The sequence below is a fragment of the Schistocerca americana genome, chromosome 8 (genome assembly GCF_021461395.2).
Source record: "Schistocerca americana isolate TAMUIC-IGC-003095 chromosome 8, iqSchAmer2.1, whole genome shotgun sequence".
Classification (NCBI taxonomy): Eukaryota; Metazoa; Arthropoda; class Insecta; order Orthoptera; family Acrididae; genus Schistocerca; species Schistocerca americana.
In genome coordinates, this window is record NC_060126.1 from 133,595,196 (window position 1) to 133,612,089 (window position 16,894).

Below are 16,894 nucleotides of genomic sequence, written 5' to 3' on the forward strand. Positions count from 1 at the left end.
AAACAAAGTTACTGCTGCTGATTTGTTAACAACTATGGTACAAATTTTGCTGAGAACCTCCTGATGTCCAGCTGTTCCATTAAAATGGAATGTATGGATCCAATACTAATTTTAATCTCATCCGCAAGTTCTCTGATCATGATTTGTGTATCATGTATCACCAGGGTCCTTATGTGATCAGTAATACCCTGATTTGTGGATGTTGAGTGCCTGCCTGAATGTGCTTTACTCTTCACTTATGAGTGGCCATGTGTGAAGCAATTGTACCACTTCTTTATCTGTGTTGTACCCATTGCTTCATCCCTAACACTTGTTGAATCTTGCAGATAGTTTCAACTTGAGAATCATCAGGCATAAAACAAAACTTGATGCAATTACATAGTTCCACTTTTTCTGTCCTTTTCCCACAACACAAAATCTGACGAGTACCACTTGCATGTGTTCACTTGTCGACGGCTAGCCAGTGACTAGTTGCTTCTGAAGTCCCGAGCCCCCCTTCTTCGATTACTGATAAACTCTTTCCAAACTTAGCACCTCTGCATAGAGGGGGAAAAGGCAGAGATGGACAGAGAGTGGGGGAGGAAGAGATGGAAAGAGGAGGGGGAGGAGAAGGAAATGGAGAGAGGGCGATGGAAGAAGAGGAGGAGGGGGAGGAGGAGATGTACAGAGAGAGGGAGAGATGGAGGTGGCAGAGAGAGTGAGGAGGAGGGTGATGGACAGGGAGAAGGGGGAGGATGAGTAGATGAACAAAGAGAGGGGGAACACGAGATGGAGACAGAGGGAAAAGGAGGAGACTATCAAACGCATCCAATTCCCACACATGATGTCCTCCTTGCGTGTCCAGTGACAGCGACTCCATCAGTCATTTAGTCCGTATTGTGGTGGGGCTCGGAAGTGGCTTGCAAAACTGAGCTTTGCTTTGAAGATCCATTTGCACATAGTGCAATACAGTTGCCCAGTGGAGTTATACGTATAGGTGTAATTAGGCTTGGGCTTAGATTTGCTGAGCTTTTGTTTTTTGTCCAGGTTCCTTAGGTGGATATGCTCAGATTGTTCCACATTCTTGTGTACGGTTGAGCACCACTGTGATCGGTGCAATGCGAGCCCCTCTCAACATTTGCTCGGAATGTCACAGGCTGTGAGGTGGCATTTGATGGTGTCTTTATATCGCAGGTGTTGGCCACCTTGCAGCCGCTTTCCTCACGAGAGTTCTGAGTAGAATACTGCTTTGGGAAGTCTACTGTAGTCCATGTGTATGATATGGCCACGCCATCTCAGTTGGTGTTTCATCTATTGGTACAGCTCCTGAGGCACTTCAAGTGTTAATGGTATTCAAAGGTCTTATGAAAATATGATGAATTTTTTGAGGACAGAAATATTCACAATTGTATCTTAGTGCATGAGAATACATCCATTCATTACTAGAAGCACCACCACCATTTTGACATATGCAACACCCATTATTGTATCATATAGACAAAGTGTTTCATTCAGAATTAATCTCACTTTACTGGGAAATATGAAAGACTGTTGAAGTAAGCTTTGTCTTTATTAAAATATTAAAGCCTCTAATATGTTTCTCATGCTACTTGTGTTTAATATTAAAATGTTAAACCCTATAATATGTTTCTTATGCTACTTGTATTTGAACAATGCTTCATTCCAAGTGAAAGGCATAAGCAGAGTTAGAGTAGTAAGGGCCACTGAAATTCATGAATGTCTCTCTTCTTCACGTTCTCAGTTATCTCCCCCAGTCCCCCTTTTTTATTCATTGAATCTTGAATTCTTTTAATGTCATATCTTGGTTTTCATTTAATTAATTTCTCATTATTGTTATTGTTGTTATTATTATTATTATTATTATTATTATTATTTTCAGGTGTAAATGCTCATCAACTTGCCTGAACAGGCTGGTTCAACTTCCCATGAAGTGCAAGATTCAGGTTTTCATGACACCTAACCGTGGATGGGGAATACGTGCTCTCCATGACATACCAAAAGGCAATTTCATCTGTTTATACGCTGGGCACGTACTTCCAGAAAAAGTGGGAGATGCCGTAAGTAACGTGCTCTTAAATCTAAAACAGAATCATTTTCAAACTCTCTTGTAATGCATCTTTCAGGTACTTATTCTGAGTACTGTGTGCGCGCGCGCGTGTGTGTGTGTGTGTGTGTGTGTGTGTGTGTGTGTGTGTGTGTGTGTGTGTAGAGAGAGAATTGTTGTTGCTGTTGTTTTTTGATGATAATGTTTTTTCAGGCAGTAGCTGTGCGTTGAACACACTGAAAAATTACTTTTTATTTTGGCTCTAATGTCACATTTTTTACATGTAATAACAAGTTTGATTATACTTCTTTCATACAACATAGTTCAGAGCCACCGAAAGCACGTAGCTGCAGAAATAAGGAATAATGGACTTTTACTACATACCAGTAATTAACTATTTACTGGAAGAAATGATAAGGGCATTTATAGTTCAGTAAAATAATTTTGTGTGACTTACGTTTCAGTAAGCATCTCAAGGAAGAGAAGTGATTGGCTGCAAATCACTTCTCTTTCCTGATATGCTTACAGAGTGTTGCGGGGTGTAGCAGATTGTGCGGGTGTTGAGAGAAGAGACAAATTTAGGTTAATTTTTGTGTTATCTGTTCTGCCACTATAAAAGTAATCACATGGAAAAAAATCAAAGCTACATCTGATCCGGTAGTTAGTATTTTTGTAAACATTTCCACTTCTGTACAGATAATTGAAAACTATTGTTTTCACATTCACAATGCCTATCAAGCAATTGGAAAATAACTATTCAGTTAAAAAAATTCTACTCCTTTGCATCTTATAGTGTGGAATTGCAGCTGTATAATGAACTAGGTATATTTTCGTTATTGGCCATAGTAGTTATGAGTGTGATAAATTAAGAATTGCGCCACACTTTGCTGAAAGGAGAGCAATATCACACTCCAATCTGGTGGAAATATTTTTTACAGAGTAGTGGTATTCCAGTTTACATCACACTTGAAGCTGTTTTCACAGAAAAAGAAGGAAAATTCCCAAAAAATCAGACCAAATCTTTTCATGTCAGTGTCCATTACTCGACAGCTACAAGAGGACTGAGTGGCAGATAGGCTCAGTTAGAAGTAATCTGTTGGATATTATTCAGCCATCAGACAAATTTCTCATCAGATGAAGAAAAACACACAAAAGCACATGCGTGTGCGACTCTCAGTGAAGTCAATGGAACACAATTTCTAATTTCTTTCATAAAAAGTTTTGTCCATTTTATTTTATTTTTAATTTTTAACAGCAACCTTTGTCCATGACTGACTTTTTCAGCTTTATGTGGAGCTGAGTTAACTTAGACTATGAGTTAAAGAAATGAATCTGTTTTTATAATTTTTAGTGTGCACATCCAACGTCCTGACTGTCTGGCATTAATCATGTTTTCTAAAGCTTGAACGAAATGGAAATAAACTTGGCATTAGACCCATAAAAGCATAGCGCAGTTTCTAAATTGTGTCATGTTATTGTAATGTATAAATTAATGTTGCATTACACACCACATTAGTATTAGTCCATTAAAGCAGAAGGCAGTTCAGGAAATTTAGACTTTAATAGCAAGAGGATCTTTGATAAACATTCATTCAGGGGAGCTTATAGCCCTTCAAAAAACTGTACATTCAGTGAAGTACATCATTAATTAATATAACTTACGTGATGATATGATAATTTAAATCATGCCTTCAAAATATTCAGTACACGCTGATTTATTTCCACTGTTAAAAACAGATCGCACCTTTACTATGAGGTCTTAAACAGACGAAGCAAACACTGGAAGTAAGGAAGCGATCAAATGAAAATTAGTTTTATTAGATTTTTCTGTCAGCAAGTGGAAGCAATTAGCAGTGTGCAATAGAAAAGTTTTAACTGAGCATGGCATCTTTGGTTCACTTACCTGCAAAGGATATCTGTTATGGGTGCACAAAGTTTGTATTCACATTCGCAGATAAACTGAAAGCTCTAATAATATACTACAAGTGTTAATCCATCTCTGTTCAGAAGGTATAAGAGATGTGAAAGTAAATCTTGAGCACTCTTGTTTGACATGGCTGTGATGATAAACTTCAGAAAAATCGGATATTATTATTGTGGACATCTTGTTCATCTAACATGAAAAGACACAAATTACTAATAAAATTAAACTGGTGCTTGAACTTATCCCAGCAGGAACTACACTGGCTTGTTCCGGATATGCCCAGCAGAAAGTACACTCTGTCTGCTGTCCCCTTTCACTGTCATTGCTCTGTGAGAAATGACACTGGAGTGTTGACAAGTCTCATAAATGCAGTGGAAACTCATACAGGCGAGTCATGGCAGGCTCGCCTGGCCCCATTGCTCATCGTGACTGCGAGTACGACTCAAGGCAGTAATGAGCTACGAGCAAGCCTGAAGGCTGGGGTGACCAACTCTAATGACTTGGAAGAAGCACAGATATAAGAAAATGATATCTAACGTGATTCCACACAGCAATGTATATTCTTTAGAAAGATGCTATCATTAATATACTTGAAGCTGATACATGCATTAAGAATACATGGTAAAAGCTTTTTGAGTTTTAGATGTCTTACAAAGGGAAGCACATAGACGTATCTAAAAAGAAAGTGCCTTAGTTCCTGTATCAGCCTTTCCATTCATGTGTATCTTGGACATGGTTCTTCACATATTATCATTTCTGACATTGTTCTTTGGTATACTTGTTCATTAAATATAGACTATTAACAGTTATTAATCTATATATTCTTGACAGTGTTAACTATATATTTCCTGAACTATCAAATTTAGATGTAACTAATCAAAGGCACAACTACAATACAAGAATCTGTACTTCTCTGCTCTTACCATAAAACAGATTAGCAAAAACTAACAATAGTCATAAGTACATGGCAATTAACATAATAACAAATTGTCTAAACATGCTGCAAGCAAGCCAATCAAAGTATTTAAGGAAAAGTTACACAACTTCTTGTTAACTAATCCAGTCTGTTCATTAGAAGAATCTTTATAAATGCCCAATATCAACTTAAATATGCAAAAATGTATTTTATAAAATTAATATGTTAAGTGAACTGACGAAGTCTGTTGCATGTAATAATGCTGAATGACTTTCCTCTGTCTTGTGCCTCTCCCTTAATCTGCTGGTAACTTTGACCATTTTTAGTTCACCCAACACTTCAAGTCATCTTCTACCTGCTGTCTTTCCTTCAGGTACTCTTTGTTGCGGCTCTTCATTGAAGGCGATGTCCTTGCAGTGCATGTCCTAGCCAAGATGTTTTTCTCATTCTCATCAGTTCCACTAGCTTTCTTTCCTCTCCTATTCTTAAAATTACCTCTTCATTCATCATTCTGTCACACAGTTCAACTTTTACTAACTTTCTTCACAACCACATTTTAAAACTGTCCAAGTCTTCTTCCTCTTTCCTTTTGAATGTCCATTATTCACTGCCATTTGATACTACACCCCAACCAAATATCTTTCTTAATTCTATCAGTATTGTTTTTGCTGTCAAGGAACCTGGCATATTTTTAAAACCTTTTACCCATAAATATTTTGCTTCTTATTTCATCATTTGAATTTGCTGCTTTTGCATAGGTCATGTTTCTTCTTATTTCCTCCACATAGCTTCCATCTTCTGTCACCAAACTCTCAAATGTCTAAAAGATTTTACCTGTTCCAAGGTCTTTCTTTGTTATCATGTTTTCACAGACCTCATACTTGCTGATTCTCAACACTTTGGTCTTTCTTACCGCTGTCCTCATTCATTGCTCTTTTTCCCCACTTTTACATACCTCTCCATCATAAACTGTTTTTCTTCTGATTCAGTCAGTATTACTTGATCATCTACAAACTTAATTCTCTTTATTGTTTCTCATCCTACTATTATGCCTTGTACTTTTCTAAAGCTTTTTCTGTTAGTTTCTCAGCATAAATACTGAAAAGCTTTTATAACAGTCAACATTTAGCCTTGAAACAAATTATATCTATATGTTGCCATAACTAGGTAATTTCAGTCATATGGACATTAGCAACAGAAACATGCACCATTATGTGTGGGTTCTGAGAAACACCCTGCACAGCAATATTTGGTTTGATGGCACCCTGGGTCATTAATTTTGTATGTTTCATAGTGTTTCTCTGTATGTGGATGTTGATTGAATCACAGTGGAGACATCATTGCTTCTGGATGGGGTAATACTGGTGGAGGGCTGCATTTAGCTTCACTGCTGTTCTTAATGTTTTCTCCGTGCAACAAATCCCCATCTTGGAGTTGCACCGGTCTCCATGGAAGTGGGGGAAATACTATATTCTGTGCTACATTTGTAATGGTTTCATTTGCCAACAAAATGAAATTATTTGAATGCTTGTATCAGCTGCATACAGACCGTTCTAGCTGAGCAGGTTAAATAAAATAAATTATTTTATTAGTATAGAGCAAGAATCATGGAATGTCCAGTGTAATTTTTCACCATGCAAATGGTGTGTCCCTTTGTGAAATACTTCAACAGTGTGCTGTAAGTTACGGCATCTTACTTCTTGAATAAGAACAAAACCAAACGTTTGCTGAACTTTGTATTGCATAAAAATCATAAGTTCTATAGTGGAATGTTATGACAGACATCATTAAAATATCATTGGGGAGAAGTCCTAAGTGTAGTCATAAATAGCCATCTCATTAAAGGATCCCATTTGAAATCCAAACTGGTTGACCAAATATACCATTATCTCACAGCAGATTTCACAACCCTTGTGTACATCACATTTTCAACAACAAAAAAATGGTTAATACTACGAGGAGAGAGAGAGAGAGAGAGAGAGAGTGAGAGAGAGAGAGAGAGAGAGAGAGAGAAACAAGTGGTAGTTAATGACAACCATGAAGTCACCTTCATTATATTGAAGTCGAACAATGCTATGTTTCTGTGAGTTTGGGGAAATACCCTCCATTGATGATATGAAAGTATAGGGAGTGGATCTCGGGCCACACATGGTCAAACACCTGTTGTCATAGATAGGAAAAGTAGGTCTTTTTTTAGGATAAATCCAGACAACAGGTCCCCTGCCGAAAGAGTATCTCCAGCACTTTAAAAAATACTGAAACAATCACTCACAAGACAGATTTTAACACCTCAAATATCACATATACCAGTCACAAAGAAAAACAAACCATTGGAATGAGTAACATGAGGCATTTCACAGACTTAACTATTCTCCATCAAAAAATGCAATCAATAAAAAATAAAATAAAACTATTAGAAGTTGAGCTCCATCTTTGAACTGCACAGTAGTTTGTATTACTGAGCACTGGTGTAGAGACAGAAATCCAACATGTAGTATTATCATTGTATGAAAAGGCAAGCCCTTACTGCAGAACTACTTCAAGAGGTGGAGGATCATGCATTTATATCAGAAAAGGAACACAGGTCAAATCAAGACATGACCTCAGTACAGTAAGTGAAGACAAACACTTTGAAATGTCAGCTATTGAATTAACAGGGTTTGATATCACCAAGAAATTAATCATTTTGTGTGTGTATAGATCTCCCAGTGGTAGTGTGGATACTTTTTTCAATAAGTTAACAGAGGTTCTAAATAAAGTCTCAAGTACAAAGGTCAACACAATTCTCTGTGGGGACATTAACATCAACACTAAATAAATCCAGCAGCACCTTCATAAACATCTTTCAAAGTTTTGACCTGTCACTATTGGTCAATAGTGCAATAAGGGTTCCTACGACGACTTCATCAGTAATTGACCTTGTTTCAAATCAAAATAATAGATTTTTCAAAAGGACTAGAAGAACAAAGCTGGAATGAAGTGTATAAGGAAACCAATGTGAATATGAATTTCTCTAAATTCTCCACATTGTTTAAATTGAACTTTGAAAAGGCATTTCCAAAAGTGTGCATGTCTATAGCAACATCTCACAAAAACAGATGGATGACGGCAGGTATTAAGAAGTCCTTCCAAACACTTAAACACGTCAGTTCCACGAAAAAGATTTGCAATGATCCAGAATTCTTAAGGTGCTGATTGCTGCAAAAAAAGTCATTTAATGACCAAATAATATCTAATGCAGAGAATAAAAGCAAAGCAGTCTGGTAATGTATTCAAGAGTGGTTAGCCATCTCAACTGTAATGGGATACTTAGTAAATCACAGTTTGGATTTCAAAAATACTGTGACAGTGATATACAGTTTCACTGTCCACATAATAGAGTCTTTAAGTAGTAAAATGCCACCCACATAAATTTTCTGTGACTTGTCCAAAGCATTTGATTGTGTGAACCATGACATTATGTCACAGAAATTGCAATTCTATGGCATAAATGGAATAGCATATGAGTGGTTTAAGCTATACCTACAGAACAGGAAGCAAAAAGTTTCCTTATATTGGTCAAGTGACTTAAATAAGTTTGCCACTTCATCTAACTCAGGTGAAATAACATTATGTGTTTCACAGGGTTCAATTATGGGTCCCCTTCTGTTCTTGATATATGTGAATGACCTCCCTTCCTATCTGAAACAGGAAGCTGAACTGACACTATTTGCTGATGATACAAGCATAATTATTAATCCAGTAAAAGAAACTCCAATTGAAAATGATACAAATAAAACAGTGCATCCAATTTTCTGCTGCAAAAAGTACAGTTTCTTCAATAAATATAACACATCAACAGAAGTCAGTAGACAGGGTAGAGCATACTAAGTTTTTGGGTGTACATATAGATGAGAATCTTAATTGGAAAATTCATATTTTGGATCTTCTAAAGCGACTAGGTTCAGCAACTTTTGCAATCAGAATAATTGCCAATTTTGAGGATATAGAAATTAGTAAGCTAACATACTTTGCATACTTTCACTCTCTGATGTTGTATGGAATAATATTTTGGGGTAACTCAACATTTAGACAAAAAGTATTCACTGCTCATAAGAAAGTGGTTAGAATAGTGTGTGAGGTTCTTAGTAGCCCATCTTGTAGGCATCTTTTTAAAAGATCGAGAATTATTACAACAGCCTCACAGTACCTTTACTAACTAATGAAATTTGTTCTGAACAACATGGACCAGTTTAAAAACAACAGTGACATTCTTGATTATAATACCAGAAAAAAAGAAAGACTTACACTATCCTTTACTCAACCTATCTTTGGCACAGAAAGAGGTAAAATATGCTGATATAAAAATTTTCGACAAATTACCAGATGAAATAAAATGTCTGACAGACAACAGTAATTGCTTCAAAAATAAATTGAAATCATATCTCCTTGGCAACTCCTTCTATACCGTAGATGAATTCTTGAATATGAATAAATAAATCTGTAAATATAGTATATGCATTTTGTGCCATTTAAGGGAATGGGGTAAATAATAGTACTAACTATCTAACTGGGATGTCATAAAAAGGGAATGGGGAGAGGCAAACAAATGCAGAATAACATACTGCTAAGGGAGGGGGATAAGGTAATAAATGATCCACAACACTTAGCAAACTATGTAAATGAGCATTTTTCAAATATTGCAGAGAAGTTACAGCAAAATTTCCCCCAAACAAATATAACAACTGTAAATAATGTTGCACTAAATACAATGATGTTACTTCCAACCACAGAGGATGAAGACAATAAAACTGTTCAAAAAATAAAAAATAAAAAAGTCAGTAGGCTTTGATGAAATACCAGTGTGTGTACTGAAACAATGCATAGGGATTATACAAGACCCCTTAACAAATATAATAAATGAATCCTTCACATCAAGGACATTTCCAGAGCAGTTAAAAAAGGCAAGTGTTGTACAGTTGCTTAAGAAAGGTAATGCAGAAGACGTAGAAAATTACTGGTCCATTTCCGTACTGTCACCATTCTCAAAAATAATAGAAGCAATTATGAAAGACATAGTAATGAATTACTTGAATAAATACAATCTTTTAAGCGAATCACAGTTTGGTTTCCGAAGTGGCAAAAATACAGTCAGCCATAGTAGAATTCACAAAAGTTGTACGTGATGCTCTTGATAAAGATGAGTGTGTCACAGACATATTTTGAATCTTTCTAAGGGTTATGATACTGTCGACCACAAGATGTTATTAAATAAATTAGAAGCATTAGGAATAAGGGAGGTAGCTAATGACTGGTTTAGATCATACCTAACAGATAGGGTACAAAGAGTAGAGATAACATATACTTCAAATAGATCTAAGCATTTAGTAAACCTATCAGAACCAAAATACATTAATATAGGGATTCCGCAAGGTAGCGTATTAGGACCAGTACTGTTCCTGATACACATCAGTGACTTTCCCAGTAGTGTTACTGACAGTGAAAAATTTCTCTTCGCTGTTGACAGCAATATTTATAGTCACTGAGAAAACAAGAGAACTTCTTGCCGAAAAAGCAAATGAAACTCTCAAGGAAGTTATGATTGTTCAATAAGCAGTAAAGCGACATTGAACATAAAGAAAACGAATGCCATGAATTTCAGTTTGAAGAAGATAAAATGACGATGTTAAATTAAATGTAGATGGCACCTCTATAGACTGTGTAACAAATGCAAAATTTCTAGGAATGAATATTGATTATCAGTTGAAGTAGTGTGAACACACGAAGGTACTTGCATACAGAATGTCATCAGCATGTTATGCCCTTAGAATCCTGTCATCAGTGTGTAACATGCAGTGTCTTTTGGTTACATATTATTCATATGTACACTCAATTCTTAGCTATGGAATTCTTTTTTGGGGAACAAATGCACAAAATATGAACACAATTTTCAAACTCCAGAAAAGAGCCATAAGAGTAATAACCAAAAATACTAGTCAAGCTCATTGTAAAGATCTGTTCAAAACACTGGGGATTTTAACTGCTCCATGTGAATACATTTGCCAGTCAGTTGTACACATCAAAAATAACATTGGTAATTACTGCAAGAACAGCTCTGTCCATGACCATGCAACAAGTGATAGACTCAAATTACATTTACCAAGAAAAAATAAACATAAAAATCAAAACAACATTTTCTACCAAGGAATAAAACTGTACAATAAATTACCAAAAGAGATTAAAGAAATTGCAAAAATACACTTATTTAAAAAGGCAGCTAAAAAGTACCTGTTGTGCAATACATTTTATACATTGAAGGATTACTTAGCTAAAACAGAGTAGGGGTTTGATAAAAAATGTTATACAAATAAATAAATAATAATAATAATAATAATAAAATATACAACATTCCACATAAAACCTTCACATTATGCTTTTTTCCTTCTTTTTTCCTTTCTAGAAATACTTACCCCCAAGCTATGCATAGCACAATACTAATGGGAAGTTGCGGTACAGAAAATGCCCAGAGATCACCAGTGTGTGTGTGTGTGCGCGTGTGTGCGCGCGCGCGTGTGCGTGGGGGGGGGGGGGGGGGGGGGGTGAGTGAGTGAGTGAGTGAGTGAAGTGTTATGAAACAACGTGTATATAGTGTGTGCAGTGACTGATAGTGAGATACGAGTGAACAGTGTGGCATTACATTATTTAATAAATTATTTGTAAAAAAAAGTATTGTATACGAGGAGTAAATCTCATTGTGGAGGGATGCTGACTCAGTTTTTCAGGATAGCAAATGGGAAGTTCCAGTACAGAAACTGACTCAGAGATCACCAGTGTGTGTGTGTGTGTGTGTGTGTGTGTGTGTGTGTGTGTGTGTGTGTGTGTGAGTGAGTGAAGTGTTATACCTTTACTGAGAACCAATTGAAAGGCACAGTCTCAGTAAACAAATTTTTCTGCCATGTAGGTCGCCATCGACACTTTACCTAGAGAAAACCAAAATAATTAGCAGTGTCTAAAATTGTTGTTTTATCATATTCCGTTGTATGTCTGGTGGATGGGGGACTTTGTGGGTTTTAAAAGGTGTATATGGGTATGGTCTGACCTACATAAGCTATACCACATTGGCATGAAACTTTGTACAGGGTGAGTCAGGAGGTACATGCTCTTGGGGCAGGGAAGGGGGGGGGGGGGCATAATGGTATTAATGCTCCTGAACAAAAAGCTTCATAGAAACATATGTCCTATTCCAAATGGTTTCTTAGAGAGAACACATCTAATGTGCATTGTTATTTATTTTCTCCATTATTCAAACATTGTCATTGTTTATAGTATACCACAGTAGTGTAGAGGAAGTAGAGATGGATAGTTCCTTATAGGACACTTGTGGTCTTTCAAGTTGGAAAACTACCTCAAATAGGCCTGCAAAAACTACCTAAGGTACAATGCATGCATGTCACACGAGATTTTCGATGTTCTTGTGCCTCTTCACACAAATTATTAGTCCTAGAAAAAAAATGAATAGGACCTTTCTTGAAGAAATTTAATGTAATTTAATTTTGTACTGTGACACGTTTTCACTGACGGGTGCGGTATTCAAGTTATTCAAGAGAAATGTTCAAAAGTGATATTAAATATGTTCTATCTTGGAAACCATTCGGAACAGGGCATATGTGCATATGAAGGTTTTGCTCAGACTCACTAAGACTTATCAGCTCTCAAAGCATGTACCTTTTCTCCTGACTCATACTGAATACTCCAGCTTTCAGTATCAGTAAATTACCCTTCATCAATCCAAGGTGGTGTGTTACCTTAGATGTTGAATGGAAAACCACTTTAAATTGTAATTTACAGAGAATCCTGTCTAGCTTGGATAATACATTGCTAACAAATAGCAGAAAAGCTGTGGAGTTTGCCATTGTATTAAGGGTGTTATTTTTGCCTTCTTGTCTGAATGCTGATTTCTCGCTTTAACTAATTATTCCCTGTTTATACAAATCACTTTATTATTATTGGTGTTTTGGGCCAACAAATGATCATGACTGCTGAAGAAAATTTATGTAGTGTGTGTGTGTGTGTGTGTGTGTGTGTGTGTGTGTGTGGTGCTTTTTTAAAAAAAGTGGGGACATGCTGGTGGAGGAATGCGTGTGGCTTGATTGCTGTTTTTTGTGTTCTCTCCAAACAGCGAATCCCCACCTTGGAGTTGCACCAGCCTCCATGGAGGAAGATAGCTGTGACAGTGGATGTAAAAGTTGTGAAATAAAAGAAGTTAGAGTTAGTAGGATATGCTATGAACTGTGACTCTAGTTGCAAATACACTCCTGGAAATTGAAGTAAGAACACCGTGAATTCATTGTCCCAGGAAGGGGAAACTTTATTGACACATTCCTGTGGTCAGATACATCACATGATCACACTGACAGAACCACAGGCACGTAGACACAGGCAACAGAGCATGCACAATGTCGGCACTAGTACAGTGTATATCCACCTTTCGCAGCAATGCAGGCTGCTATTCTCCCATGGAGACGATCGTAGAGATGCTGGATGTAGTCCTGTGGAACGGCTTGCCATGCCATTTCCACCTGGCGCCTCAGTTGGACCAGCATTCGTGCTGGACGTGCAGACCGCGTGAGAAGACGCTTTGTCCAGTCCCAAACATGCTCAATGGGGGACAGATCCGGAGATCTTGCTGGCCAGGGTAGTTGACTTACACCTTCTAGAGCACGTTGGGTGGCACGGGATACATGCGGACGTGCATTGTCCTGTTGGAACAGCAAGTTCCCTTGCCGGTCTAGGAATGGTAGAACGATGGGTTCGATGACGGTTTGGATGTACCGTGCACTATTCAGTGTCCCCTCGACGATCACCAGTGGTGTACGGCCAGTGTAGGAGATCGCTCCCCACACCATGATGCCGGGCGTTGCCCCTGTGTGCCTCGGTCGTATGCAGTCCTGATTGTGGCGCTCACCTGCACGGCGCCAAACATGCATACGACCATCATTGGCACCAAGGCAGAAGCGACTCTCATCGCTGAAGACGACACGTCTCCATTCGTCCCTCCATTCACGCCTGTCGCGACACCACTGGAGGCGGGCTGCACGATGTTGGGGCGTGAGCGGAAGACCGCGTAACGGTGTGCGGGACCGTAGCCCAGCTTCATGGAGACGGTTGCGAATGGTCCTCGCTGATACCCCAGGAGCAACAGTGTCCCTAATTTGCTGGGAAGTGGCGATGAGGTCCCCTACGGCACTGCGTAGGATCCTACGGTCTTGGCGTGCATCCGTGCGTCGCTGCGGTCCGGTCCCAGGTCGACGGGCACGTGCACCTTCCGCCGACCACTGGCGACAACATCGATGTACTGTGGAGACCTCACGCCCCACGTGTTGAGCAATTCGGCAGTACGTCCACCCGGCCTCCCGCATGCCCACTATACGCCCTCGCTCAAAGTCCGTCAACTGCACATACGGTTCACGTCCAACGCTGTCGCGGCATGCTACCAGTGTTAAAGACTGCGATGGAGCTCCGTATGCCACGGCAAACTGGCTGACACTGACGGCGGCGGTGCACAAATGCTGCGCAGCTAGCGCCATTCGACGGCCAACACCGCGGTTCCTGGTGTGTCCGCTGTGCCGTGCGTGTGATCATTGCTTGTACAGCCCTCTCGCAGTGTCCAGAGCAAGTATGGTGGGTCTGACACACCGGTGTCAATGTGTTCTTTTTTCCATTTCCAGGAGTGTATATTTGAAGTGCACTTATCAAGCAGACAGAGAATTGTCTGAAGTTGTTTCCTGAATGTAAAAAGTTGTTTAATTGATGTAGTTTATGAAAGAAGAAAATTGTCACATTCAGTAGCATGCGAGAGAAGTGGTCTGTTGTCAAATTTTCAGCATGCGATAGCACACCAAAAAGATGAAGAAGTCAACTATATGAGGCATACACTTTATAGCTGGATGCTGATTTAAAGAGAGAGAGAGAGAGAGAGAGAGAGAGAGAGAGAGAGAGAGAGAGAGAGAGAGAGAGAGTTTTCAAATCAAGATGCAGGTAAATAAAAAGAGGCTTTTTGACATTAGAAACCTACCGTACAGTTAACATGTGGTATTACACAGCAATCTCCAGAAGCATTTCACGAAGTAACCTGATTGCTTAGATGAAGTGCTCCAGATCTATTGATGAAGTCTGCCAAGTTAGATGTGGTGCGAACATTTTCAAACCATAATTAAATCATCTGCAGGCGCACCAGTATTGTTTAGAGTCACCCATAATGGTAGGCCTTCAATTAGGTAATGCATGGAATCCCATTATCTTCTTGATTTGCTCTCAGCAAAAACAACCACGGGTCACAGTGAATGACAACTCACTGGATAGCTGAGTGTTGCAGTTCTGCCATGAAGAATGCTGCTGATTGACAGTGTGGTTTGTCTTGGAATTATGATCATGATGGATGTGCAAACATGTACAACATGCTAATAAACTATGCCACATAGATAGATGATATCAGTCTTTGATGGCTCACCTGTAGATGCTGGCAGTTGCCCAGATGAAATACTGTGCTTGATAAAAGACGATGACTGACTGAACTCCTGAGAAATTGCAGTGTGTTCAGTGTGCTGAGAAAATTTCAAGATTCATGGTATGGTTTTTAATAGCAAAAGATCTCAAAGCTGTTAACATTCATCATGAAATTTGTGCTTTGTATGGACCAAATGTGATGGGTAAGGAACTTGTGCTTTGGTGTTGCCATTTGTTTTAGAGTAACAGAAGTGGTTGTCCTTCTGTAGTCAACAAAAAACTGACAGAAAATAGATAGAAAAAAGACTTGTGACCTAAAATTTCCCAGTATTTCAGCTGTCAGACTACTTTCTACAGATTTCCCTGAGAGTTTAAAATAAAATCCTACTAATATAAGTTCAATGTTCTTTGTGTTCCATAACACTGACCCAAAAATTGTAAAACTCAACAGATAACTGCTTCTTCAGATTTTCTCTTTTGTTACAACGTGGAAGGAGAATCCCTACTGAAAATGCTTGTGGCTGGTGATGTGACGATTTTCTATGCTCATACAGAAATAAAACAGCAGTCAACTAGACAGATTATAGCTATTATTTTTTGAATGCGAAACGATTCTTGTTAGTGTGTTATGTGTAAGGACAGTAAATTCTAAAGCCTGTTGTGGTAAAGAAAACTGAGGAGATCTATTCAAAGCAAGCAATGTAATCCTTTCACTACTGGTGCCATGTTTTTGCGCAAACGTGTTTGGCCATGCTCTGACCAGCACATATAATTAGTGTGTCATTTCAGATGGGACTTTCTAAACATCCTACACGTGACTAAAGTTTTTTCCTCCTTGACTTGCACATGAAAAATTTGTTTTTCCACCAGTCCTTTAGTGAAGAACGTTAAAGGTCCATAGCAATCTTAAGTGACAGTATTTTACCCAGAGGGCATTTGTCAACTATTAAGAGATAAGATATAGTCATAAATCTGAATAGTGATTCTTCAGAAAAATAACACCATTTTCTACTTTTAAGATTTTTCTAATAAATTTGCTGTAATCATTCTTTTACTTTGTTCGTTGTTCAATAGGAGTTACTGTCCAGACAGTCCTTGTATCAATTCCGTGAGACAGACTGTTCAGAATATCCAGAATCACAACTGAAGATAACAGCTGACAAAAAGTAGATATCTTCCACCCACCTACATAGCAATTCTGTTGTGAAAAAATTACTCTTAGTTTGAAATTTTCTTAAACAGTATAGTTTATTAATCATTTTAGTACCTACTGTGATATATCTTCCAGTTTGCCTCTGTGTTCGATGTACAATTTATTGGTTCTTAAATTGGATGATACATGCAAAGTATGTTATATTAAGCTGTAAAATGTGTATCCAAGGATAGATCATTTTTCTCCAAAAAGAAAAGGCGCCCTCTATTTTTACATAAATATTAGATTTGTTCCTGTACTTTCGTATTCCATATGATATCATGTGATAAAACATCTTATGTATTGCAGCATACTTTGACATCATTTAAGTAG

At 38.1% G+C, this 16,894-nt stretch overlaps 1 protein-coding gene across 1 annotated transcript in view; it reads left to right on the forward strand.

The window, feature by feature from the left end:
• Positions 1 to 16,894, forward strand: part of LOC124545625 — a 409,511-nt gene that overhangs the window by 354,001 nt on the left and 38,616 nt on the right. Inside the window, exon 27 of the mRNA XM_047124572.1 lies at positions 1,880 to 2,057. Within this exon, the coding sequence (XP_046980528.1) occupies positions 1,880 to 2,057 (178 nt within the window). The remainder of the gene's footprint in view (positions 1 to 1,879; positions 2,058 to 16,894) is intronic.